The 27378-nt window shown below is 37.8% G+C and overlaps 3 protein-coding genes across 15 annotated transcripts; 1 reads left to right on the top strand and 2 right to left on the bottom strand.

Annotated features, from left to right (window-relative positions):
* Positions 1–121: 121 nt before the first annotated feature.
* Positions 122–7544, bottom strand: LOC149025053 (RNA-binding (RRM/RBD/RNP motifs) family protein). Of its 2 annotated transcripts, none has more exons than XM_089145265.1 (9): positions 7314–7544; positions 6737–6835; positions 6168–6577; positions 4932–4986; positions 4774–4827; positions 3854–3922; positions 3674–3739; positions 3510–3578; positions 122–652 (listed from the first exon to the last, which is right to left on the bottom strand). In XM_089145265.1, exons 1-9 carry the CDS (start codon positions 7422–7424, stop codon positions 599–601), a joined length of 987 nt encoding a protein of 328 aa, XP_089001391.1. In that variant the 5' UTR covers positions 7425–7544; the 3' UTR covers positions 122–598. The 2 variants fall into 2 exon arrangements, with proteins under 2 accessions (XP_089001391.1, XP_089001390.1); XM_089145264.1 differs by having other exon boundaries at positions 128–652; positions 4932–4998.
* Positions 7545–10635: 3091 nt separating this feature from the next.
* Positions 10636–18537, top strand: LOC149025052 (ABC transporter G family member 39-like). 12 transcript variants are annotated; one of them, XM_089145258.1, is made up of 24 exons: positions 10636–10964; positions 11078–11198; positions 11317–11405; positions 11522–11606; positions 11728–11887; positions 12014–12090; positions 12363–12416; positions 12538–12628; positions 12769–13070; positions 13228–13509; positions 14393–14709; positions 14813–14973; positions 15122–15225; positions 15312–15468; positions 15559–15687; positions 15768–15919; positions 16024–16356; positions 16439–16729; positions 16813–16896; positions 16980–17113; positions 17205–17432; positions 17514–17685; positions 17884–18138; positions 18226–18537. In XM_089145258.1, the coding sequence occupies exons 1-24, from the start codon at positions 10636–10638 to the stop codon at positions 18481–18483; spliced, it is 4365 nt and encodes a 1454-aa protein (XP_089001384.1). In that variant the 3' UTR covers positions 18484–18537. The 12 variants fall into 12 exon arrangements, with proteins under 12 accessions (XP_089001384.1, XP_089001385.1, XP_089001383.1 ...); XM_089145259.1 differs by having other exon boundaries at positions 15559–15690; positions 15801–15919; XM_089145257.1 differs by having other exon boundaries at positions 15559–15690.
* Positions 18538–21848: 3311 nt separating this feature from the next.
* Positions 21849–24803, bottom strand: LOC149025051 (Leucine-rich repeat protein kinase family protein). Its single transcript, XM_089145250.1, has 2 exons — positions 23234–24803; positions 21849–22785 (listed from the first exon to the last, which is right to left on the bottom strand). Exons 1-2 carry the CDS (start codon positions 24519–24521, stop codon positions 22121–22123), a joined length of 1953 nt encoding a protein of 650 aa, XP_089001376.1. The 5' UTR covers positions 24522–24803; the 3' UTR covers positions 21849–22120.
* Positions 24804–27378: the final 2575 nt, after the last annotated feature.

Below are 27378 nucleotides of genomic sequence, written 5' to 3'. Positions count from 1 at the left end.
AACCCTAACCCTAACCCAATTATTTTATTCCTGTTTGCACACTCTGCATCCAATCTGCCATACTGACGGGAAAATTTTGGTCATTTTTGTTTATGGATGGTTGCTTCTGTGCTTTGAGAAAAAAACGTGCGACTTTGTGCATGATAAGGAAATATTCCGACAGAAGTGAGGTTTCCAGGGGTGAAATCCAGAAGCACTGGAAGATCCAATCCAACCCCCTTGATTGAGAGATGAGAACATTGTTCTTTAATATCACCAAAAGAATCTAGTTCCCAAGTTAAAAATATTCAATCACTATAAAGTATTAACCAACCAAGAAGTTGTCAGTCGCACTGGGAGATCCTATCCAACGCCCATGATATCATCCAACAGAAGATAACAACATCGTTCTTTAATACTAAAAAACATTCAATCACAGAAAACCATCCAAGAAGCTGTCTGAGTCGACAACAAGAATGTCCAAATGGGCCAAAAGATAAAGAAATCTACAAATTATCACAGCCTGAAGGCATAATTATAAGATGCTTCATACAGCACAAGATCATTCGACCGGAAGTTGTCATGGCATGCCTTGCAATTAATGTGAATGATGACATTTTCAAGAAGCATAATCACCCATACCATCTTCTGCCATTGTCGTATCAACAAGAACCTGTTTAGAATTAAAAGAAAGCACATTATTTGATGTCTGTATATCCATGCATACAGCCTAGTGGTTGTGGGTATGAGCGGGGAAACAGCCTCTTTGCATGCATGGGGTGGGGAGGTTACATAACATTATGACACTTTCCAACCCCCCCCCCCCCCCCCAAAAAAAAAAATAAAAAATAAATAAAGACTAGTTTAAACACAACAGGGATATTTTACTGAACCCAGGATGGAGAACATACAACCAAAAGGACTGGCAGTAATCATGGCATTCATCACTGTTGAGGTTTAAAAGCATCTACTTAAAGATGTGATTTTGAGCCCTTCAGAAATTTATAAATATTCCAAAAACAAATAACTACCAGGTTTGGGGGGGGGGGGGGGATGAAGCCTTAGAAACCCAAACTTTAAGCTATTTATTTCCGATTGTGGTCATCATCAAACCAGTCACAAGGACTGGGGGTCCATAGGCCCAGGGGATTTTTTTTTTGGGGGGGGGGGGCATGAAGCCTAAAAGACCCAAACTTAAGCTCTTCCTTATTGTGGTCATCATCAAACCAGTCACAAGGACTGGGGGCCGATAGGCCCAGGGGATGGGAAGACAGGGGGGGGGGGGGGGGGGGAAGGTCTAGAGGGATGGAAGTTCAAACCCAAGACCTCCTTGGTCTTACTGCCTCTGCATAGAAAGCTGCATCCACTGTGCCAGAAGCACACTCAGAGCTCATTCTGATTCAGTGAAGTTGGAATGGCTGGCTAGAATTAGACTTCGGAAACTGAATCCCAGAAGGTCCACTCCATTGTCACAGCAATTTGATGTGATCATGTGTTCAATAACCTTGATGGTGCGTTTGCTACGGGCCATGAAAATTAAATAACTCAATTTTAGGGGGTGCTGGAAAAAATGTAATTACAAAAAACAGTTTTTAGGGTCTTTTTGTAATAGGAAACAGACTTGGAATAAAATGGCTGGTGATAAGTTTGGAAAAAATTAATAATGTAAGAATAACATAATGATATTAGTAAGGGCTTATCTGTAAATTTGATGCACAGTAGTACAGTACCTTCTTCAACTTTACAATAATGTATAGCTATGGCAGTATACTAGAAGCTTCGTCTTTTGGAGGCTCCCTCCTATGGTCACAGATTGACTCAAGATTTTAGTGTAATCTTCTAATCCTCAGCCCCAGTGAATACATATAATAATTAGCCAAATAATCAGATTCAGTAATCACAGGAAATTCCTTCAGCTGGTGGTTACAGGTTCAGTACAACAGCAGAGGACTTCAGGGGCTCCTAGTCTAGGCTTTGAGTCCTTGCGCAATTACCATAGGAAATTCCTGTCATCAACCTGGGCAGTAGTTAAGGTTCAGCTCGGATTGAGTTGGATAGTCAACACAGGATGGAACTTTGGGGTTGATAGCCAAGACTCAAGACTTTGGATAATTCTTGGGCAATAACCGTAAGAAAATTCCTGCACTGACTTAGGCAGTGGTTGGAAGTTCAGTTCTTGTTCAGGTTGGGTATCTCACCACAGGACAGGACTTCAGGACTGATAATCTAGGATTTGAGTTGCCCTAGGGTAATGGTCCAGCTCAGGGAGGAAAATTAATAGTTTAAAAAAGGAAAAAGGAAAAAAGAGAACCAATGACCCACTACAGAGTCTGAAGCAACTCTTTGCAACTGATTAGTGATTACTGGTGCCAGTCGTGAAACAGAAGCAAAACAGAGCAATAATAAAATAGGACAAAAGGACTTAAAGGTAGAACAAGAAGAGATGAGACTGTTAGAGAACAGAAGGAAAGAAAAATAAAAAAATAAAAAAAAGAAGACACAAAAAATTAAGTGAAGAGAGATAATACAGAGAAGAATAAGTCAGGAATCAACAAAGAGGGAAGAAGAAATAAAGGGTGGGATAGGGGTAGAGGAGGGACAACAGCCAAGCTGCATAGATCACTGGCAAACAATAAAATCAGAAAACCAAAATTGAATCTTCATCATTAAATTGGGTTGCTAACGTATTTATAAAAATAAACTACATTTAAATGACAAAGCTTGAGTGAACTTCGGAAAGGAAACTAGAAAGATAATTTCCTATGTTCCTAACTCCCTGAATATAGCAGAATAAAATAAAAGATTACCTATGTCAACCCAGATTACTCCCTGATTATCCTACCAGACCAAAATCACATATGGACCTGGTTCTCGTCTGTGTCTACAAACAACTTTTGACCAGTCTGATAATTTTACATCTTAAAATGCCAAAGTCCGATAATTTTACATCAAACCCCTCACTTATGTACATTCATGCTATGATTAGCCAGGTATCAAGGCACCATGAAACCACCTGGGGTTTTCATAGCACCACCAACCTAAGGAGCAAACCCGGTGCTGAAGGCTTCCACACGAGCAGAATCAAATCCAGTTTTAACTTTGCACCAGAATTTATTATTTGGCCACTACTAATTAGTAAACGCCAACCTTTGACATAATTAACAATAGTTAACCTCATCTCTATACTTTGGAACATATTGTACTTTTCATAACATGAGGGGGGGGGGGGTGGGAGGGACACAATGGCAGGGGACTGCAAAGCAAATTTCAGTAGTTTCAAACACCATGTAATAATTACAGTCTTCTGTTTATTCATTTATTTTTATTTTTTTTTTTGTTGTTGGGGGGGGGGGGGACACAACTTCATGTACCATGCAGGCCTATCAATAATAAATCGGATAACATATAAATACACAATGACAAGATTCAGTTCCAACCTGTCCTATAGATGTAAATATCAAATTCAGTCATGCTAGTTCTGGGTACATAAGGAAATTACAATTAGAATAGTGAAAAAAGAAGAAACTAACCTGAAGCTCCTGCTCACTTGCTTTTAGCTTCCCAGTATAATCTCTTACTTGCAGAAAACATCTGTGCAGCTGTACAAATACATGAAGATGGAAAGAATCATATCTGAGCAACGGACCATAAAATAAAAGCGTAAACCATGAAGACATCAAAAGTACATAGTTACATTGGTCAACTGCATCTGCCGCTGAGAAGTTAGCTTCTTTGCAGTGGCCAAGGTATCCTCCACTTTCTATTTCCATCATCAGACAACTTACTTAGAAAATCAAATAGTTATCTATGAATTTAAATAAAAATGCTACAATAAAACAATACTACAGAGAAATAAGAACACGAACAAGCTTACCAGAGATTTTTTCCGCAAATCTGACACCAATTGCTCTTTCTCTTTTAACTTATCTTCAATTTGTAATATCTGGAAGCCAGAACATTTTCTTTTCTTTATGCCCACAATTATAAAAAGACATCATTGAAAAACAACTACAATGATGTTAAGTGTTTTACAATAAACTAAAAGTGCAAGCACTTTCTGTTAGCAAAAGTCTAGAGGATAAAGAACATTTCGATACTCGCTTTGAAATTCAATCAGAAATCACAACAATTTATGCTCTCATTATGATTTCCTTGTGCTAAAACTCACCAAGCCTCATTCTAATCATTTGGAGTCAGTTACAGGTTTTGCTTGTTAAGCATTAAACATTCGCCCTTTAACCATGGTAATGTTATTCCTTATCCTTGTCCTCTTATCAACAGAATTAATAAGATATCTCTTTTTTAGGTGCATAAAATGGTTTTATATGAACAAGCCTGAACCAGCTTAAATATCTCTCTCATTTTCCAATATTTTCTTAAATATAGTTATTTCAACCTTAGTCATCCTCACTCTTGTCATTTAATAAATCCCTCCTCATATATGTGTTGTTCCCATAGTTATAAAGGCAATGCCTAGGCATACAAACTCCTTCAGTGCTTTCTTATCCCCTTGGTGTTGGACCTTCTCTAATGCCTTGGTCGGCTTGCCACCTCAATAACTATGGTTGTTTCTCAGTTACAGGCCATCTTTGTACCACTCAACCCAACTTCATTGTTTTTCTTTGTCATAGATCTCAAAAATCAGAATTTTGGGGTGCACGTATTTTACTGGGTTTCCAAATGTAAATAATCATGTAAAGAACATGGCTACCAAAGCATCAAACTCTCTAATCAACCTTTGTATGAAAAGGACAAGACATTCGTGCTAGTAATAGAATAAAATAGAAGTCACACCTCCTTTTCTAGCTCCTCGCGCTTTTGATTGGATATTTCCATCTGCTCTTTTATCTAATACACAAACCCACAGTAAGGAGGTTGAGAAACAAAAAAAATGTGTCTAGTGCCAAGAATGCAAATATATAGCTATATACCTTTAAATATCTAAAACTTACCTGACCACTGTAATCATCACTGGAATTTGATGACAGCTCCCTACTTTTTCGATCACTGAGACGAGAACTGGCAAGTTAAACAGGAAGCGTAATGAAGTAAAGGTATACTTCATGCTGAAAACGGATAAAAATAATATTGGTTCACAGGTGAACCAAGAGCCGAAGGCTTCCATGCAACCAAAGTCCGGGTAGGGGGGCAATATTGTTTCACAGCTGTAATTAAAACATACATATAAGACTTTTTGAATATATAATTCATGCCAGATATCAGCCATAAATAGCAACATACTAGCCTTTGACATCAAGTAATAACAGATATTAGCAGCTTTCGTTTTTAATGAACAAAAACTGTAATGGATATTTATAGAACATGGTGGAACAATGAAGGAGCAATCAAATTATCACTAAAAGATTTCTCGTCAAATTTAAAGGGAAATATTGAAGATATTTTAAAGACAAAAAAAATTGGAAAATAGATCCTTGTGCTTCTCCTCTTTAGTTTTGAATGACTAAGAAACTTTGAAAATGAAATTTCTAAGTTCATCCATTTATGCAATGTATTTTGGGAGTGGCATAAGGATCAAAATCCTACCTAGATCTCTGTAAGTGATTCCTATTCAAGTTATGTTACCCATTGACATGACGTATTTCTGGTTTTGGGAGAAGAGTTAAACTAATATCAACATCACTAAGAAAATTACTATTCAAGGTTTGCCCATTTTATCCAGAATTCTAGATACTCATATTTCCTCTATCTATTCTGAGAAGACACATGATCATTCTGTAGGAAGACTGACAAGAAAAGAAAAGGTTGATATATGACAAGACTAGGGAACAACTTCATTTTTCAATGTTTTCTCATGCCTCTTCACCAGCCATTCAAGCACCACTGATTTGTAACTGTACAGTTGTACCAAGGCTAGATCTTATCTTTTCAGTAAATGCAGATGCTATTTCAGTGGAAGAAGAACAAAAAAAGTATACCAAATGATGAGTTTAAAAGCATAACTATATTGCATTAAAATTGAATCAATACAGAACCAATCACTTGCACTATCTAACTATATGTGTCATTGTAACACAAACTCAGAAAGATTCTTTGTCAGATAGTGGCATCCAAGCAAACTGTATCTATTATTGTGTCTTTTGCCTATCACAACAATTGGGTTGACAAAGAAAGCTTCCTCCTCTTGAGAAAATAAAACATGCAAGAGAATAAACAATAAATATGCTTACCCATTCCGAATCCTTGAATGCAGATTTTTATCCGTGTCCTTGCTTTTATTATGATCATCACTATCCATCTCCCTATCATAGTCTCGATCCCATTCAGGATCATGGGTCTTGTTACGCTCATTCTCTTCCAGATCTTGGTCTCGATCTTGATCCAAGAAACGGTCTCTCATTCGATCATGATCACGTAATCGCTCAGGTTCTTTTTCTCGGTTGTGATCACGGTCTCTAGACTTATCATTGTATCGATCACGATAACGGTCCCGATCATCATCATAGTTCCTGTCTCGATCTCTGCCTCTGTCCCATTCCACATCCCTCTCAGAATCCCGACGGAAATTTTCACGATGGAAACTTGGTCTTCCACCTCGAGCCTTCACTTCATTTACTCTTACAACCCGACCACCAATGGTCTAATCAAAAGCTCCACATAATCACAGGTGTAAAACTCAAATGCAAGGTATAAATTCGAGAATCTGCTTTATGTACCAACCTACTCATCAATACCTCAAAGCAGAAGAAGGAGTACCAAGATACATCATAATCAAATCAAGGGAAAAAAGAGGACATACCCTGCCATTCATTTCGTGGATGGCATTATCCGCAGATTTAGGATTTGTAAAAGTAACAAAGCCATAGCACTTCCCACCGACTTCACGATCATTAATTACCTGCAAACGGATTAGCGGCAAATAGCTTAATCCAAAAATAGCAGATAACTAACAAAACTGTCAGCAACAGTGCAAGACATATCATATATTTCTGCAAACAGACTAAACCATAAGCTTAAAAGGGACAATCCCATGCCGTTCAACTCTGTCGGGAGAAACGCATTACAACACTTAGAGAAATATATTAGGTCCGATGTTAAGTAAATGAGAAACTTATCAAGAACACCACATTACAAGGTTCAAGCTGAGGAAATTATATCAAACAAGAACCTCAAACTTAAAAGACAGATTAATCTTAGAATCCAAAGCAGATGATGAGAAATTCCGACTTTGAGTTCACTGGTAAGGAACTACTATAGGAACAACACTAAGGACGCGCAAAACCCTAAAACCTAAAACCCTAGTGAAGATATAAGAAGCTAAACCTTGAGAAAACTATTAAAAACTCAACAGAAGAAATTAGTGAGAGAGAAGAGACCTTAACAGCGATGATGGAGCCATAATAATGGAAGGCCTCACGAAGGGTTTCTTCAGTGGAATCGTAAGGTAGTCCCCCCACGTAGATAGAATTCTCGTCGTCGACTGTCATCTGTCCTCTGCCCTTCTTTCCCTTTATTTTGCGAACGTTTCGTCGTTCTTCTTCTCTTACTAATTCATACGCCCTCGCTGAATACCGGAAGAGACGATGCTAGCGTAGGTGGAGCTGGAGAAGGGCAGAAAGAGGCTAAATGACATAGCTGCCATGTCAGCAATTAAAGGCATTTTATATGATTAGTGATTTTATTTATTTTACTTTACAAAAATAATAACCAGTTAATGTCTCAGTTAAAAAAAAAATCAAAATTCACTTTAGGGTTACTTAAGCTAATCTATGGGATCGGGGAAATTATCATTCCAATTATGAAGTGTTTTTCATTATATTTAGATTTGTTTGGCTTCTATTAAATCAGTTTTATTTTTATCTAAAATATTAAGTCACTATATTTTCTTACTCCATAATGAACTTTTTGACTATTATGAATTATAGTGAGAATTTTATTTTCTTTATTTATGCAAAAGTCTACTTAAAATTTTATAGTTAAGATGAGGGTAAAATAGTCAATACATATTTTTTTTTAGTGAAATCCATATATTTTCTGTCTTTTATCACTTGCTCACTATTATTTACTAATAATTTTTTATTTTGACACCAAACTTATTTTTCATTTCATAATTTATTTTTGATAAAATTCACTAAACAATTTTTCATTCTTGACCAATAATGATTTCTTGTACTTATTTCTTTTAAATAGGCATAATAAAGAATGAAAATTGATACCGAAAATATCCGGATGGATTTTTTCCGGATACAGTGAATCCATAGTTTGAACATCTTTTGATTTAAAAATGAGATTTTAATCGGATTGGTTGTGTGAATCTGTAGATTTATGGGTATGAGGTGAAATCCATAGATTTCACCCATTCTATCAAAGCGTTAAACATTTAAACCATAATTCAATAAATAATTTTTAAGGATAAATCTAAAAGTTTCATTCCAAAAATTCAAACTAACCAAACAGTTAATTTTATGAACCATGACTCTAGAGATTTGAAGTCTGTAGATTTAAAATCTCTAAATTTTTGAAATCATTTGAAGTCTGTAGATTTAAAATCTCTAAATTTTTGAAATCTACAGACTCAAGTAACCAAACAGGCCCTAAGCTAATCTTTGGGGGGAAAACTAATCAAATGAGTGATTTTTCATTTTATTTAGATATTTTTTTTACTTCTAATCCTAATTATACCAACATATTAAGTCACTATTATTTTCTTCCTCCAAGCCCAACTTCTCTGTTCTTTTTTTTTTTTTTTTTTATTTTTTATTATGGATTTAACGGTTGCCTAATGTGTCATTATGACTAGTTTAGGGGTGAAAATATCCAGCTAAAAGAGATTAAAAACCAATGTTTTAATTAGTTTTATAATAGATAACCTAAAAAATAGCTAATCATGTAATTCTCCCAATAAATTTTTGTGCTAGTTTTATTTTCATTTGAAAAACATCTTTAGCTGCATATAATAAGGTAAGCACACCTGCCTAATCTAATTGGGAAAAAATTATTTGCCATACATAACAGTGCAACACAAGAGAATGACACCTAAAAAATGCTAGTTGAATGTCTAAGATTAAAATTCTCATCTAAGTTCAGGATTAAATGGATCTAATCCTCTGCCTGCCTAAAAATACCCGATTTAGTAGAGCGGTTAAAAGCCCAACCTTCCATGGGTATGTCCTGGGTTCGGGACTGGTTATGATTTTGTACACCTTGAGTTGGTGACCGGAGAACTGAAAATGAATGAAAAAAAAGAAGAAGAGATGCTCTGGGCCCCAGTCATTTCTGCTTAAATGATCTCACTTCTTCATTTGACATTGTGAATTATTCATGGAGAAATAAATTGAGAATTGAGTTCATTGAATTGAGACTTTCGGCAAAATTCTGACACTTAATATTGACTATATGAAAAGAGGAAACCACATGGATTTAGGTAGATATGTATAGTTGGATAGTTTCTTTTATCACATGATGGAAGGTAAACAAGGAAGAACACACGTCTCGTTCATATACAACTAAACTTAGCTGCCCAGATCTTTTTATTTTCTTTACATACTAAGATTCATGACCATGGAACAGTTCTGAGTTAAGAAACATTGTGACCCAAAGCAGTGGTTTTTTTTTTTCACAGGCAAGTTTTCTAGCCATTAGCATGCCTTTGAATGGGTCACTATCTTCTGGCTAGGCTTTTCAGTTTTCACCCACAAAAGAAGAAGTAGTTATTGTTAGGTACATCAGCTATTAGTAATTTTTATATTTCTGTACTCCTAATAGTTCAGTTAGGCTGTTGGATATTTGCTTTGATGTTCTTTGGAAGTTACATGGGCTCTGTTTTGGTGAGTGTCAATTAGTTCTGGTTGGATGGGGAGAGAGAAAACGTGAGAGAATGAGATATGTTGCCATGTTGGTAATTATTAAAGACTAAAGACCAGATACTTTTTCCAAATCATGTTGTTTAATTACAGTCTGTTTGTCTTAAATATTGAGATACTTGACTGATGAAGCAATGTGTCTTAGTTTAGTGTTCACGGAATCAACATAAAATTGACAGTAGATTGAAAAGAGTATCCAGCAAACTCTGCTTTTATTGTAATGGAAAAGAATTTCCAGCAATTTCCCTGTAAACATTGATGAGGAACCATGTTCTACCTGTACTGAAATTGGCAGGTTGTCAATCCTCTTTCTCAATAGCCAAATTATAAAATGAAAATCAATTTTGTTGCCTAACAAGCCAGTGCCAGCTGAACCTACCATCCACCATTCCATGCATGTAAGAGGTTCCATTTTCTAGTTGAAACACGTTAAGATCTATATGGAAATATATGGATCAATATCATTGGTTAGCTCTGACCAGGGATAATGGACAAATGCATGAACTAAATCAAAACGTCAAGATCCACAAATAAAATGCTGAAAATTTGGACAATATCACATGCAGCTTAACAGAATGTTGACATTATAACCCACTGGGCTCATGAGGGTGGGAACTGGGAACTTCATTAAGAACTCAACTGTTCTCCATTCAGTCCACCAGAACAGAAGCTCATTGCCCTTCTCTTCCATATTTTGTCTCTAAGAGAAGGCAACAAAAAGGCTCTCATTTGCTTTGTGGGGTTCAAGAAATCTGAAGTAAAACACATTTGAAGCTTCTTGTCCTCCATTTTTCGTGGAGTTTTTAGCTGCTGCCAGGTAGTCCTAAGAGTTACCATGGACACTGGTGACCTCTACAGAGTGTCAAGTATCAGCAGAAGTGGCTCTGGATTCCAGAGAAGTTCAAGCTACAGTATCTTCTCACAGTCTTCTCATAGGAGTGGTGATGAAGATGATGAAGAAGCTCTTACATGGGCAGCCCTTGAGAGGCTGCCAACATCTGATCGCATCAAGAAAGCAATACTCACTGGAACTGATGGGGAGAGAAAGGAAATTGATGTTCGTAACCTTGGGAATCAAGAGAAGAAGAACTTAGTAAGCAGACTAGTAAGAGTTGCAGAGGACAATGAGAAGTTCCTAATCAAGTTAAAGAATCGAACGGAGCAGTAAGTTCATTCAACCTCTCTGTTTTGTGCCACTTTCTAATATTGATCATCAGTGCTTACCTTCTTTAGGCATATGTTGGTAGACCAATGATGAGCATTTACTTATTCTTCAGGGTGGGAATTGAGAGTCCAACAATAGAAGTTCGATTTGAACATCTGCATATAGGTGCACAGGCATATAGGGGTAGTAGGGGTCTACCTACAATGCTCAACTTCTGTCTCAACATTGTAGAGGTAATTCATTCACACAAGAGGATTGCTTAAAAGGAAGAACTCGAAAATTTTAGTTAGCAATACCAGAGTGAAAAGCAAAACGACGAAAAAGCCAAATAAATTTTCTCTATTTCTATAGGAGTTCCTCACCTCTCTCCACATTCTACAAAGCAGAAAGAAACCATTGTCAATTCTTCAAGATGTTAGTGGAATTGTCAAGCCCGCAAGGTAAGGATGGAAGCAACTAACCGAATTTCTGCGTTCATTCCAACATGTTAGTATCCCAATCTATTTGGGTTTTCATTAGAAACATAGCAACCTATTTGCCTGAATTTTTTTTTCAGAATGACTTTGCTTTTAGGCCCCCCAAGTTCTGGAAAGACCACTTTACTGTTAGCTTTGGCAGGAAAGCTTGATTCACAATGCAAGGTAAAGACATGAAAATTTTCTTCTTGTCCAATACTAGCTTCACTAAAATTGAGTGCCTTTGACTTTGAGAAATATTTGGTAAAACATTTGTATAATTTATGTGTATTCATTCAAACTTCAGGTGTCAGGAAATATAACATATAACGGACATGGAATGGAGGAGTTTGTCCCGCAGAGAACATCGGCCTATATTAGTCAACATGACCTCCATATTGCAGAGATGACAGTGAGAGAAACCTTGGCCTTCTCTGCAAGATGCCAAGGGGTTGGTACTCGTTATGGTAGGTTATCAGACAACCATCAATAAAGACATAAATGAAATATTAAGGTTTGACACTGAACATTATTCCACTTGTCCTCCTTTTCTTTTCTTCTTTTTTTCTTGTGGGGGGGGGGGGGGGATGCAGAGATGTTGACAGAGATGGCAAGAAGGGAGAAGTCAGCAAACATTAAACCTGATCCAGATATTGATGCCTTCATGAAGGTGAAGATCACAAAATCTTTTCTTCCCCCTCTTTTACTTAATCAGTTATGGGATGGAGGGTATCTGGTATTCTTTTTCAGGGATGCAAATTTTGATCATATATCATGTAATAGAGTTGACCTCTCTACAGTATTGAAAAGTACATCTTCAACTGTTTGTTGCAAATATAGTTTTGTGCAAAGTTTGATGTTTTTCCCTTCACTATTCTGAGAAAGTTTCTTTAACTAAAATTTCAACTCTCTTTGTTTTCTTTATTGTTTGATCCTGGACAGGCTGCTTCACTGGAAGGACAGAAGGAAAATGTTGTTGTAGAATACATTCTCAAGGTATTATCAATTGTCACAGAAAACAATTCGGCTGCACCTTATGCATTTTACTAACTTGAACAATTGGAAGCACAGAAATTGACTTTGATCCCTTCTTTCTTCTTTTATCTCAAAACTACAGATTTTGGGCTTAGAAGTTTGTGCAGACACCATGGTGGGAAATGACATGATAAGGGGTATATCTGGAGGGGAAAGAAAACGTGTTACCATAGGTAAAAAAAAAAAATCCGCCAAAATTGTTTTTCTTGTCATACATGTTATTGAGCTAGAAGCTTTTTGAATTGTCTTGTTTCACAAAATTTGAGGAGGACCCTGATTTGGATTTTATCTTCTTGGTCATCATTTGATATAGGTGAGATGCTTGTAGGGCCTGCTAAGGCATTGTTCATGGATGAGATATCCACAGGGTTGGACAGCTCTACAACCTACCAGATTGTGAATTCACTCAGACAGGCCACCCACATTCTAGGTGGAACCACACTAGTTGCCCTTCTTCAACCAGCACCAGAAATTTATGACCTTTTTGATGACATAATTCTACTAGCTGAAGGACGGATAGTTTATGAAGGTTCACGGGACAATGTTCTTGAGTTTTTTGAATCAATGGGCTTCAAATGTCCTGAGAGAAAAGGAGTAGCAGACTTCCTGCAGGAAGTAAGCTTCAGACACTGATCCAAATGTATTCTTGGCTCTTCAGACTTCAGACTATGAACTTTGTGGTTATATGTTTAGGTTAAAACTGATGTACCATCAATTAAATTCTATTAGACTAACAGAAATATTAATAGGTTATTTTTCATCCACCTTCTAGGTAACATCATTAAAAGATCAGCAGCAATACTGGGTTCACAAAAATGAACGATACTCTTATGTTTCTGTCAAGGAGTTTGCGGAGACGTTCAAGTCATTTCATATTGGCCAGAAGTTAGAGGAAGAACTCAGCACCCCATTCAACAAAAGCAAGAGCCACCCAGCTGCATTAACAATTTCAAAGTACGGAATTAAAAATAAAGAGTTGTTGAAAGCTTGCTGCTCAAGAGAATGGCTGCTGATGAAGAGGAATTCTTTTGTCTTTGTCTTCAGAGTTATGCAGGTGAGTAAAAGCTGAGTAATAAAATCGTGCTTTTAGCTTAAAATGAAAACTTTAACACCCCAATGCATGCAATATGAGGCAAATTTAGTTGATTGACTGACTCACAGGAAGATGAAATATCTCCAGCTCCATTTGACAAGAAGAACAGGTATTTATATGTGGGACAGTCTTGACTGCTAAGCTTCTTCAGTGCTTAGAACCATAATGGTTTATGAAAGTTAAAAATGCAAAAACATGCAAAAACATGCAATGAATTTTGTCCATTTCTTTTATCATTTTCTCAGTGTAAAGTTTTAGTTGACTTAACAATCTTTCACAACTGGACCCATGATTATCTTCAGTAACCAAGAAGTGGTGGACTGCAGCACTAATATGCTTTGAGCCAAATCTCTGTCCTTTGCTAACCCCTTGCATTAATTCCATTTGCATATTAATTTCTTTTGTAGTACTATAGGAGTTTTAGGCATTGCAAGAGTTTTCTCACTGTAAATACCAGCAAGGAATTCATATAAATAATCAAAATAGCTTACATGAAAATTGTATATTAAAGCATAATCTTTAATGATTCCTAGTACCTAGTTGATGCATAGTATTCAAGTATTCATATACCAAGATTTAATGATCCCATGTATCCAACTAATAAAGCACAGCTGCATATGATACCCATATCCAAAACCCATGTAATTAGATTGTATACAAAAACATTTTTTAGATTTTCTGAAACTGCATTCCAAATTTATCTTGAACTAATGAATCAATTGTTAAAATTAAAGAAATTCACTTAATTCAGAAATGGACCAATTTTATCCAAGTCAATAATCTCATTGTAGAAGACAAAATATTCATACAATCTGTTTTCACATACCTTTTTGGTTTGTTGTAGGTAGTTATCGTTGCATTCATCACAATGACTGTGTTCCTGCGTACCAAGATGCATAGGGACACAATAATTGATGGCAGAATTTTCATGGGTGCTTTGTTCTTCGCACTCAGTACTATGTTGTTAAATGGTTTGCCTGAGCTAGCAATGACAATTGCAAAGCTTCCAGCCTTTTACAAGCAAAGAGATTTACTTTTCTATCCTGCTTGGGCATATGCACTACCTACATGGATACTTAAGATCCCTATATCATTCTTGGAAGTTGCCATTTGGGTTGGCATGGCATATTATGTCATTGGCTTTGATCCAAATATTCAAAGGTGAGAGCAAACAAGAACTTACAAACAGTCCCCTTCAGGTGTATATTCAAATGCAGTTCTTCATGGATTCCCCAAAATGATGCCTTCTACTTGAATATTTCAGGATGTTTAAACAATATCTTGTACTCCTACTGAGTAGCCAGGTTGCCTCTGCATTGTTCCGACTAGTTGCCGCACTGGGTAGAAACATGGTTGTCTCCTATACCTATGGATCCTTTGTATTGCTTATGATTATGACACTTGGCGGATTCATCCTGTCAAAAGGTATTTTCTTAAGATAGTAAAGTGACTTGCAGATCTCAACTAATATTCTAATTCTACAAATAGGACTTGACCAAACTTCTCATGGAAGTTGGGAATTGGAACAGTATTAGGATGGAATTGTCTCAAAAAATTGTTCTCCTCCTCACAGATGATGTGAAGAAATGGTGGGTTTGGGGTTATTGGAGCTCACCTATGACCTATGCTCAAAATGCGATCAATGTTAATGAATTTCTTGGACATAGTTGGAGTCATGTAAGAAATCTGTTTATTTGTTCAATTAAAAAAATCTAGAACTTTGAAAGGCATTTTATCTCAATTTAAACTCTCGCATGTCACAGAGTTTGCCATATTCAGCTGAACCCCTGGGAATTCAAGTATTGAAGTCACAGGGAAACTCTACAAGTTCATCAATGGTTTGGATTGGCACCGGAGCATTGATTGGATATATTCTCTTAGTCAATGCCGGTTACACTCTAGCACTCGAGCACCTCAAGCGTAAGTAACCTTAAAACTCTGTAGAGTAGTTGGGATACTGTAAGAGTTGAACATTTGAATTTCAAATTTCTGAAATGAAGTCTTTACCAGAGATAAGAAAACCTCAAACAATTATATCTGATGAAGCCTTGGGAGAAAAGCATGCCAACAGGACTGGAGAGATTGAACATACTGAACTGCCATACAAAGGAAAGGGATACTCCAATCAATCATCAAGAAGTCGTAAGTATCTCTGTGTTCTGTTTGCCTACATCTCCATGCATTTTCATAACAATTAATGCATTCTGCTGAAGAATTAGGTCATGAGATTCAAAGGAGTAGTATCAGTTCAGGATCAAAGAGAAAAGAAGGCCAGGATGAAAGTAGTCAGAAGAATAAAGGAATGGTTCTTCCATTTACACCTTTATCCATCACCTTTGACAATATTAAATACTCTGTTGACATGCCACAGGTAATTTAAAAATGACAGAAAATCAATGTCAAGTAACCATGGTGTAGTTCTCCTGTCTTCTCATAGAGAATAGATTAAAGAAATTTATTGCATTGAACTTGCAGGCAATGAAAGCTCAAGGTGTTCAAGAAAATAGATTAGTCCTTCTGAATGGTATAAGTGGAAGTTTCAGACCAGGAGTTCTAACAGCGCTCATGGGTGTTAGTGGTGCTGGTAAGAGCACTCTTATGGATGTATTAGCTGGAAGAAAAACTGGTGGATACATAGAAGGAAATATCACCATTTCTGGTTATCCCAAAAAGCAGGAAACTTTTGCCCGAGTTTCAGGGTACTGTGAACAAAATGACATCCATTCCCCATGTGTCACTGTTTATGAGTCTCTCCTCTATTCTGCATGGCTTCGGTTGTCAACTGAAGTTGATGTCAGAAAAAGAAAGGTTGGAAGGAGTGGAATTAACATTTTTGTGCTTGTAGGGTCAACTTGGATTTCATACTTATTTACTAACCTCATGCTTGCAGCTGTTTATCAAGGAGGTCGTGGAACTTGTAGAGTTAACATCACACAGAGAAGCACTCGTTGGGTTGCCAGGCGTGAGTGGTCTGTCCACTGAACAGCGCAAGAGACTCACCATTGCTGTTGAGCTTGTGGCTAATCCTTCCATTATATTTATGGATGAGCCTACCTCTGGACTGGATGCCAGGGCAGCTGCAATTGTGATGAGAATAGTGAGGAACACTGTGGACACAGGAAGAACTGTGGTTTGCACAATTCACCAGCCTAGCATTGACATATTTGAAGCCTTTGATGAGGTATAGAATATCAAGATGGAGAAACTGAATGAAATGGCTTCTCTTCCATGCATGAGGTATTGATGTCTTTAATGTGATTGCAGCTCTTCCTAATGCAGCGAGGAGGAGTAGAAATATATGTGGGTCCGCTTGGCCATCAATCATGTCAAATGATAAAGTATTTTGAGGTGAGATACTTTGATTGATCCGAATTCACCTCAAGTCCCTCACTTTATAATTTTGTTGTATAACAAGTTTTATTTGTGTCAAGGGGATCAATGGAGTCCCAAAAATAAAAGATGGTTATAACCCTGCTACATGGATGTTGGAGGTCACTACACCGGCACAGGAGGAGACTTTGGGGACCAAGTTTTCCGAAATATACAAGAACTCGGATCTCTTCTGGTGGGATGATGGATATATCCTTTCTAGCCAGTACTTGAAAATGGGATCACCTTCTCAACTTGTTCTCACAGATCTTTGGAAAATTTTGCAGGAAAAACAAGTCATTGATTAGAGAGCTTAGTACACCCCCTGTTGGTTCAAGAGATATTTACTTCCCCACTCAGTATTCTCAACCCTTCTTCACCCAGTGTGTTGCATGCCTGTGGAAACAACACAAATCCTACTGGCGGAATCCATCATATACAGCTGTTCGACTACTATTCACCGCCATCATTGCTTTAATGTTTGGTACATTGTTCTGGAATATTGGCTCCAAGACGTAAGCATGCACATCTTTGTTTCACAGTACTTGATGACTCCAAAGGATAAGCATATCTTTAATATATGCTAAATTTTGTAGGACTAAGCTGCAAGATCTGTTCAATGCGATGGGTTCCATGTATACTGCAGTTCTATTCATTGGAATTCAAAATGCCTCATCAGTGCAGCCAGTGGTGGCTGTCGAACGGACAGTCTTCTATAGGGAAAAGGCTGCTGGGATGTATTCTGCTTTACCCTATGCATTAGCACAAGTAAGCAAATTCCTTATTGTTTAACACTAGACAGAACCTACTTTTGTTGGTAGCAAGTTAGCAACATCTCCTGTGAAGAAGATATTGGTTTTCATGGCTCAACACAGTTCTTCAGTGAAATAAGCTCATGAAACTCTTTCTATTTTACCTATAATTCACTGTCTCCTGACAAACACAAGTTGGCTGCTGCTATTTCAGGTTTTAATTGAGGTTCCACATATCTTCCTTCAGGCTCTGATTTATGGGTTGCTAGTCTATGCCATGATCGGTTTTGATTGGACACTGTCCAAATTTTTCTGCTACCTGTTCTATATGTACTTAACATTCCTATACTTCACATACTATGGTATGATGGCAGTTGGATTGACACCCAACCATGAAATTGCAGCTGTAGTTTCCTCTGCTTTCTACGCATTATGGAATCTCTTTGCAGGCTTCATCATCCCACCAAAAGTAAGATCCCATCCATGTATGTTACCTAATGTTTGTTGTGTTCTATCCAGCAATTTGTGACATCAAGCTTTTCTTGATTAACCACAGAGACTTCCAGTATGGTGGAAATGGTACTGTTGGGCATGTCCAGTTTCATGGACTCTGTATGGACTAGTTGCTTCACAGTTTGGAGACATAGAAGAACAGATGGACACTGGCTATCGAGTAAATGACTTCTTAGATGAGTACTTTGGGTACAGTCATGACTTCTTGGGGTGGATTTTTGCAGCGCTTGTTGGGTATGCTATGCTCTTTGCACTAGTATTCGCCATTGCAATTAAGGTCATTAACTTCCAAACCCGATGAAAATCACTGTTCAGACATCAGCAGCCCCAAGGCAACTTTGAAAAGAAACATAACAGGTTAACAGCTACAAACTGAGTGAACTGATTTAGCCACAGTTCATACTGACAGCCAAGCCTAAAAGGTCCTGATACTTGAAACTTCTTGTTTGAGAAAGTAGAGTTAATGGTGAACCAGTATTTTTATCACGATGAGGAGTTTCAGGCCCAATTTGACGTTTTGTCATAGCAACATGAGCACTACTAAGCAGAGGTCAATCCATGCTCACTACTAGATTAACTGTAAGGGTACATGAACCATTGCTTTCCACAAAGAATTCAGCACTATAATGAAAAGTAAGTTTATGAAGAAATCATTAGCTGAAACAAATAAAATTTCTGCAAACTAGATAATGGAAAACAAAATTTAATTAAAAAAAAAAAAAAAAACCTTCAAGGGAAAGAATTTTATCATAACAAACCGAACATTGACACATTTGCAGGACTGTTTGATCAGTCAAACTAAAAGCTCCTCCTATCCAAGATTGTTATCGATGTGAGCTCCGTCACAGCTTTCTCAATCTGCGAATTCATAAGTTTCTATTTCCGAACCAAAATTTTTCATTTTCATCTCTGTGTTTTCATGCTTCATTCGTTCTTTCTCCCTCATGGGCAAGTGCCGCGATCAGTTCAAAGTTCAAAAAACTCTACCCCAGCCCAGGCCCATCTAACAGCAATTCAAAATTGAGAAACCTCAACCCAGGCCCACCCTGATTGACATAAATCATGGCTGAGCCCGGTTGGTCCAAATTGATCTGGTTTGGTTCTAACAGTTTTATCACTTATCCTTAATCAGAAAAAAAAGAAGATGGGTGAAGAGGAAATTCCTTTTGTCTATTTTTATGGATGATATGATACTTAGGTTAATACATTTTTGTCCACCGAAAAATAGTTTCTAGTGTTCCTTACTTCAAGCATTTGACAAACTGTGGAGGAGAGTACTCATAACATTCTAAACATAAAACTAGTAGTGTTTTCACTTCTTGAAGCAAGTTTAATCGAACGCTTAAATAGGTGTTTCTGCTTCTAAGAACTACAATTGTTTCTGGTACCTTTCGAAGCAAAAACACTTTATCTAATGGGTCCTTCATTTTTCAAAAAGATCAAGGTTAAAATCATCATTTTGAAGAAGTATGAACATCTTAAAAGATTTGGTGGAAGAGAAAAACCTATTCAAACCTAAATTTCATAGAATGTATGAAATTTGATTACCAATTCTACTGGTTTGTTGGATAAGTACTTGAGAATCTACAGACATGAAAACCTGCTGTAAGGAATACTCACACTTCACCAAGTTTCTCTAATAAAGTCTCCTTATTAGTCAAAAAGTTAATTATCACCAAAAGCTCATAAATTTGCTTCAATTCTAAACTTTACAAGTAAAGAAATCCAAAGAATTCCTCGTGGTTGAGCCGTCTCTGTTTATCCATGGTTGTTAAGCATCAAAAACACCAAATGAAATTGAATGGTACTCTTCCAGAATAACTTGTGTATCTGTCAAGTACAATTTCTAATTGCTCAGTTGTTGGTTAGGCATCTCTTCAAAGACACAAAAAACCTAAAAGAAAACTTAAGGACAAGAAGTTGACAAAATAATGAAAGGGACAAAAGGAGAAGCAAACCATCTGCTTCTCCAATGTTGATCATAAATGGTTTTGAAGTATTCTTTCACCCATATTCTCAAGCTCCCCATTATGAAAAGGTACTTTTAAGTCACTCTAGAATTGCAGTAGTTGAGATCTTATCAATTATACAACACTAAATAATTGGAATGAGAAGAATAATGCATATTTGATTATAGAATCTTCTCCAGCTCAACAAATAATTCATACAAAACAATAATTTAAGCTCCATTATATTCTTCCCTTAGATCACAAAGTTGCTTTTTTATGATGACTTGGGTGGAAGGTTTCTCCACAAGCAGAGCTTAGAGGAGCAACTTTCTCATTGAGTCTTACCTCAGTAATTTTTGCTCAGAAACTATTTCAGTACCTTTAACATTAGATTATAACTGCAGTTCCCCAACCATTCTGCTAAGAGCTGCCTCTTGTTGCCAATAATTAGTAAAACCATAACACCCTACAGTATAAGATCCTAAAGCAGGAAATCAATGAAGCCAATGGGTTTAGGTGACCCTAAGGAGATGAGATGATTTGCTTTTATGAATCCATGTGGGTTGATGGTTTAGGCATTAAAAGGTAGAAGTGACTGACCAACAAATTTGGCCTAATAGGCCATCTAGGAGAGACAGTACCAATACTAACACTCATCTTGACCTAAAGGTAGGTAGATAAGTACAAAGAAGCTTTCCCTAACCAGACCTTGTGGAAGTAAAGGAGAATCAAAAACCACTAGAAAAACAATTAACAACAAATTGATATAGCTGTTCTACACCAACATGGATGACCCCAAACAAGTACTTATGGTTCTTTTAGAAGTAAACCACAGAGGCTCCCATCTGACCCTACCCAGAAAATTTAAAGATCAGAAAAGAAAGGGAGGTTGTCTCATGACTTGCTTGCTTTCTACTGCTTAATTGGTACCTTATGTTATAAAAAATTCCAAGTTTTAAAACCACATTGTACTGAGTTTTACTAGTGACAATGAAGTTTCCTTTTCACACCATAGAATCTTTATATTTTATTTCCTTGGCGGTCCATTCCAATTTAAATGTTTGGGTTGGCAAAGTCCATGGGCAGGTAAGCAACTTTAAATGCTATAAAAACACCAATAAATTTGAACCATGCTATGCTGGTAATGGTTGCTTCATTTTGATCGAGTAGATTTAAGTTTCAAAATTGGTTCCTCTCCTTCTATGACGGCTAGAACTGCTTTATAGCATTCACACCCAAATGAGAAAAACTCTTCCGAACTGAAAAAAATGCTACTAGCATGAGATTCAATAATTGGAAAGGAAGAATCTTTGCGTGGATAATTCAAACTAAAGATAAGAATAAATTACTTTTCTCCTCTGGAAGTGGATATAGAAATACTTAATTGACTACTCTGAGCTCAACTCTTTAACCCTTTGACTAAAGTTGTGAGAAAGAACAGACTTCAAAATCAGAATCAATATCATTGGAGACAGATTTTCACGGATGACCATCAAAGTTCAAAGACCCAGATAAGGAAAAGACAAAGTCACTTTGACTACTGCATTTTGCTTAATTTTGGGATGGAAAACCGAAAACCTTCAAAATGTAAACACAGTCGTAATGGGTCACATCCATGATCTGACCTAGACAGTGAAGTGAAAGAGAAAGAACAAAGAAGACGAAGAAGCCAGAACCAGTGCTGGGTTTAAGAATCAATAATTGCAAATGAGACTAATTCACAGACAAATTATAAATGATATCAAAAAAAAATTAATTGACAGCCAAAACCCAACAACCACAGGCCCCCACAACCGCCCAAATAAGAGGGGAAAAAATCACTTCACCTCTCTAGAATTGGAAAGAGAGAACTAAAAATCTAAAAATCTAAAAAATTTAAAAAAAAAAAAGAAAAGAAAAAGAAAACAACAAATCGCACCAAACGCTTGTTTTTTCGGTTTCCATTTTCTTTTTCTGGGTTTTCGTTTTTCCCGGAGATGAGAGGCTGGACTATGGTGTAACAGCAGAAGTAGGAGTTCGTGACCCCTGGGGAGGCGTTTGACCGTCAGATCCCTTGGAAGGATCATCAGACGACTGACGAATACCATCATCGGTATCAGGCCGATTCATGTCTTCCATCATTCGCACTACTTCTCGAATATCAGGCCGTTGATCTGGCACCGTCGACACACAAGCCATGGCAATCTGGAGCAGCTGCACCATCTCTTCCTCAATGTTATGGTACCTCATCAATTCCACATCGAAAACCTCAGCCGTCCATTCCTCTCTCACAACAGACTGGACCCACCTCGGCAAATCAATCCCTTCTTCTCCTAGCGATGCCTGGTTCGGTGCCTTCCCAGTCAACAATTCCAGAAGCAAAACCCCAAAACTGTACACATCAGACTTAAAAGTCGCCTTCCTGGTCTCCACCACCTCCGGCGCACGGTAGCCAGCGACGCGGTTCGGCGGCGATGATGTGCCAAATAATGGGTTTAACCCGAAATCCGAAACAGCTGCATCCAGATCCGACTTGAGCAACACGTTTGAGGACTTGATGTTGCCGTGCACGATCTTACCTGACACGTGTAAGTGGGCCAGCCCTCTTCCCGAGCTTAGGGCTATCTTCATCCTGTGGTCCCAATCCAGCGGTGTACGGCCCGATCCCCTGCTCCCTGTTATATCATCCGGTTTCCCCAGTTAATTCGAATTTCTAATTTTCATAAAAAAGAATAAATTCGTTTTATTATTAAAAGAACAAAAATTTAGACAAAAGGAGCATGTCGGTCGAGAATCAATCAAGAGGCCACGTTGCCCATGTGGATGTGGACCATGTGATCATCCTTTTTCTCTAATTCTCTGAATCTCTGATTCTCTTCAGAGATATTGAAATGACTAAAATACCCTCGCAATCAAGATTAAGAGCCAGTAAGGTAATTAAGCTAAATCTCGAATAATTTACCAAAATGGCGTAATTACTTGGAATTTTCGTTGACTGTAAACAACTGAAGCTTCTGCTTAGTTGCAGAAAGGGATTTGTGAGGACGATAATGGAAGTTTGTTGAGCTAAGGAAAAGAAAAGAAAATAGAGATGTGAAGGAGCAGGAGGAGAAGAAATCTTACCGTGAAGAAGGGAAGACAAGCTTCCATTAGGCATGAAATCGGAGACTAGCAGCTTTTCGTCTTTGGCATAGTAAAATGCCCTTAAAGGAACCACATTATCGTGTTTGATTCTGCCAAGAACCTCCATCTGCAACTCGAATTCTTTCTTCGTGACGGCTACGTCTTTCAATCTCTTTACAACCACTGTCGTTCCTTCTTCTAAGACAGCCTTATACGATGTACCTACACTTCCTTTACCCAAAACCTCCGCTGATGCTCTCAATAGATCTTCCAAATCGAAGCTATAAATCCCACTCTCAAAGAATACTAACTTGTTCCTCTCCGATTCGCCTGACCCACCAGGGATATCATCTTTGGAAGACGAAGTCCCTGCCTCTGCAACCACCGTACGAGGCTGCGCCTTCGGTTTTGCCGCCTGGCCGGCCTGACGTTTCCGGCAGCAAAGGAAAAGAACCAGAAGCAAAAGGAGAAAGATTATGGCAGCCCCAACAGAAATCGCGATTATTGCTGCTTTGGATAGCTTTTTTGAGCTTTTTTTATGCTCATTTTGTGTGGGATTTTCTGAGGGAGATGGAGCTGGAGAAGGGAAAAATGGGTTGCAAGGATTTAAAGGTGGGCCGCAGAGATTTATGTTCCCCGAGAAGGAAGATGTTGAGAACCGCGACAGCGTTGTAGGGATGGAGCCGTTGAGGTTGTTATTCGAAACATTGAAATCCGTCAAATTGGGAGGATTAATGCTGGGGAGATTTCCAGAGAACCCATTGTTCTGTAGAAGAAGCCCTGTCAAGTGGGTGAGATTGTTGATGGAGTAGGGTAGGTCGCCGGTGAAATTATTGAACGAGATGTCCAACCGTGTGAGCCTGCCCAAACTGGTCAAGCTCGAAGGGAAAGACCCAGAGAAGAGATTGTTCTGAAGATAGAGACTGCGCAGGAGCTTCATCTGAGAAAAATCGGAAGGAATCTCACCGGTAAGACGATTCGAGCGGAGACTCAGAACTCGGAGCTGTGAAAGCCGGCCAAGGGTGTTGGACGGGATCGGACCAACAAGGCGAACACCAGGGAGACGAAGAGTGGAAACATAACTGCGATTGTCGTCGCATTCGACTCCGACCCAGTTGCAGACGGATTCCGACTGGTTCCATTGAGGTCGATTTCCGTGATGAACAGCGGAAATGAAATCTAAGAGAGCTTGTTTATCTGCAGTTGGTTCCGAATCGACTTGCCGCCCCAGAAACACTAGTATGGAAACCCATAATAAAGAGAAACCAGAAACAAAGGACAATGCCATTAGAGGGATTCCAAGAAGAGTGAGACACCGTCCGTCGTCGTCACTTTGTCTTCAAAGGTGGTTTACAATGGCGGATTCGGTTCACGAAAAAGGCATTTTTTCGTTGACAAGCCATGGAACCAACCTCACTGGATCCTGCAACAACGAAGCCAGAGTGGATTACAGAGAGTATTGTGCTTGAAAAAAGCGACAAAAGAGAGCCTCTGCGCCTGCGTCCATGGGGAGGTGAGAGAGGGAACCGAGAAGTATCACGAGGCCAAGAAAGCGAGAAAAAAAAAAGCCTTAGTCCGAAAAAAGTCACGCTGGCAGTATGGAAGCTTTTCCTTAATAGGAAGAGAAGAAAAAAAAAAAAACTTTTTAACGTTTTATTAGATTAGAGAATGAGACGCCGAAGGTGCGGGACCCACATAAGAGCTCGTTGTCTGAGAGTCGTCGGATTATTTAATCTAACACGGCGTAAGAAGATTACTGCTACTGTAGAGTGAAACTTGAAACCTACTGGAGAGGTTGAAGCGGACTTGGTCCAAAGTGTTTGACTGGTGGAGATACTTACACGTGTCCAACAGAAAAGACAAAGAGGTACGTACACATATCTACTTCATAGGGTTGGTGTCTGCCGTTGGATGCTGAGCCAAGGATTTAATGTGATACAGTTAGATAGACACATAGGCGGTGAAGAGGGAAAGCACCAATAGTGTGAGGCCATGAAGGGTACTTTCTGACATCAATTTACCTTTTTATTTTATTTTATTTTATTTTTATGTCGTGGGCCCACTGATGAAGGTCACCGAGTTGGGTTCAGACCCAATGGATAAATGATGGGTCGCGTTTGTGGGCTCAGAATGTTGTTGGCCCACAAAAATCAACTACAGCGATTGGTGATTGGTGATGGGAATGGCATTCACAGTGTTCAGATTAGCTTTCTCAACCCCTTGCATGGGTTCTGTCCGGTTCTTCTGGGGTTAAAGGGAATTGAAATTCCTCTGTTTCGTATATTTTGGAATGTTTGGTTACATGAATTTAGAAATTGTAGAAATAGGAGAAACTGTTTCTTATCCAAAAATAAGAAGATAGAAGAAAAACATTACTATATAATTCTTTATTTTTCCACATAAGAATACATTCTTAGAAGTTAGAACTTAGAACCATAAGCGGTATAAGACTGATTATAAAATGTGCGCCATTGATCTGTAATTAAAGAATTTAATAAAATATAATTAAAGGGATGAAGAAGTGTTGAAAGCTGGTGGCAAACATATATATCCATCTAATATAATATTTATTGCTTTGCTGTCTTACATATATAATATATTCATAGATTTGAGGGATATTCCTTTTCTTCTCCTGGCTCTTTTTGGCCTCTGCTTTGAAGTTAACAAAATAATGCCCTCCTCGTTTATCTAACCCATAGCTTTCTCTTTTGAGGCAGTGAGTGATTCATTGCTTGATAGATGGGATCCTAGCATCCAAAGACCAAAGGAAATCATTATGATTCTCTATCATCTTATGTTAATTGCCAAAAGGGATTCTTCAACTTCTACTCTTCCTTTAACCCAAAAAGAAAAAGAAAAAGAAAACTTCTACTCTTTCTTTGTAATCAATCAGCTTTGATCTCTCATGCACACCAACCAACTGGTAACTATACCTGTGAAGGGCAACCCAGAGGTTTTCTTTGTTTGGTTAGATGAGCAGTTAAGCTTATTAGAGAAAGAAATACTTATTCCCCCACAATAAATAAACAATCATATGATGATGGGTAGCTCTCAATAATAATAAAGAGGTACTCACTACTTACTGGTGTTCTACTCTTTTCTGCAATTATACAACCGTTGCCTTAAAGTGTTAATGTTGCTTTATTGATGCACTTCTCTTTTCATAAATGCACAATAGGGCCACTGGCCACTGCTATTGAATCAAACTACTACTGCTGCCGCCGGTCCCAGCCCGGTTAAAGGAGGATGGTTGATCATCGATAAGAAGTCCACATGAAAGAGAGAGAGAGAAAAAACAACCAAACCCTCATATGGATTCGATAACCGTGCATGATGAGCTGATTGGAAGACAAAAATCAATATAGGCAGTTCTATTAATTGTTGTTACTGTTGTAATATCTAATTTCCCAGACACAACTGGTTAGACAGTCCAATAATAGAATGGTTAGTTTGATTGAAAATGACGAAAAATAGAAACTATACTCTGATTTTGCTTTAAAGAAAAGCAAAGAAATGAAACACAAAACATGAAAATGGACTGAGAGGAGCAAAGAGGAGAAGGAGAAGTCTCTGGGACCTCTCGCGCTCCTACAACAACATTCTGTAACGTTACCAACAAGAATCCTATTTTAACTTTTCAAGTGCTTTTGTGTTGTGTAGCTCCAAAGAAAAGTCCTTCTCATTTGCTTTTGTATTGTGTATATCTAAAGGAAGCTCTCCATTCATATGAATCCAAATTTGCAAGTTAATGCTTGTAGTTGTCTGTTTAAAACTTTAAATGTTGTAATGATCTTATATTATAGGGGTCTATTTCATGTATAGTATATTGTTTTATGTATTGAAAACCTTAGACAAAAGGTATGAAATTAAAAGATTCAGTTCTAATTTGGTGGATGTATTTTTAGGTAAATCCAATCAGTCGCAGTAATCATGTAAATTAGATATGCAACAGCTACTAAAACACGTGCACTACATTCTAGTAACTCAGTGACGCGAGCAATTACACAATGATTCAAACATCGTTCTTTCTTTCTTTTTATTTATTATTATTATTATTTTAGAGCTCATCATAATCTCAAATTGGTGCCAGGGTATCTCGATCGGATGAATCATGGGTTACTTTTCAGGGTCTAATTAAATAATGT

The sequence above is a fragment of the Hakea prostrata genome, chromosome 2 (assembly GCF_041222555.1).
Source record: "Hakea prostrata isolate BN-2017 chromosome 2, UWA_Hpros_2, whole genome shotgun sequence".
Lineage (NCBI taxonomy): Eukaryota > Viridiplantae > Streptophyta > Magnoliopsida > Proteales > Proteaceae > Hakea > Hakea prostrata.
The sequence above is the reverse complement of the archived record's forward strand: the minus strand, read 5'-3'. Positions and strand labels throughout refer to the sequence as shown.

Coding starts and splice junctions, on each gene's coding strand:
- LOC149025053 (XM_089145264.1), bottom strand. CDS start 7,424: ATGACAGTCGACGACGAGAATTCTATCTACGTGGGGGGACTACCTTAC. Junction 6,836..7,313: donor GCTCCATCATCGCTGTTAAG/GTCTCTTCTCTC, acceptor ATCCGTTTGCAG/GTAATTAATGATCGTGAAGT. Junction 653..3,509: donor CAAGTGAGCAGGAGCTTCAG/GTTAGTTTCTTC, acceptor AATTCTAAACAG/GTTCTTGTTGATACGACAAT.
- LOC149025052 (XM_089145251.1), top strand. CDS start 10,636: ATGGACACTGGTGACCTCTACAGAGTGTCAAGTATCAGCAGAAGTGGC. Junction 11,888..12,013: donor AGGGGTTGGTACTCGTTATG/GTAGGTTATCAG, acceptor GGGGGGATGCAG/AGATGTTGACAGAGATGGCA. Junction 16,730..16,812: donor TATTTGAAGCCTTTGATGAG/GTATAGAATATC, acceptor ATGTGATTGCAG/CTCTTCCTAATGCAGCGAGG.
- LOC149025051 (XM_089145250.1), bottom strand. CDS start 24,521: ATGGCATTGTCCTTTGTTTCTGGTTTCTCTTTATTATGGGTTTCCATA. Junction 22,786..23,233: donor CTTGTCTTCCCTTCTTCACG/GTAAGATTTCTT, acceptor ATGATATAACAG/GGAGCAGGGGATCGGGCCGT.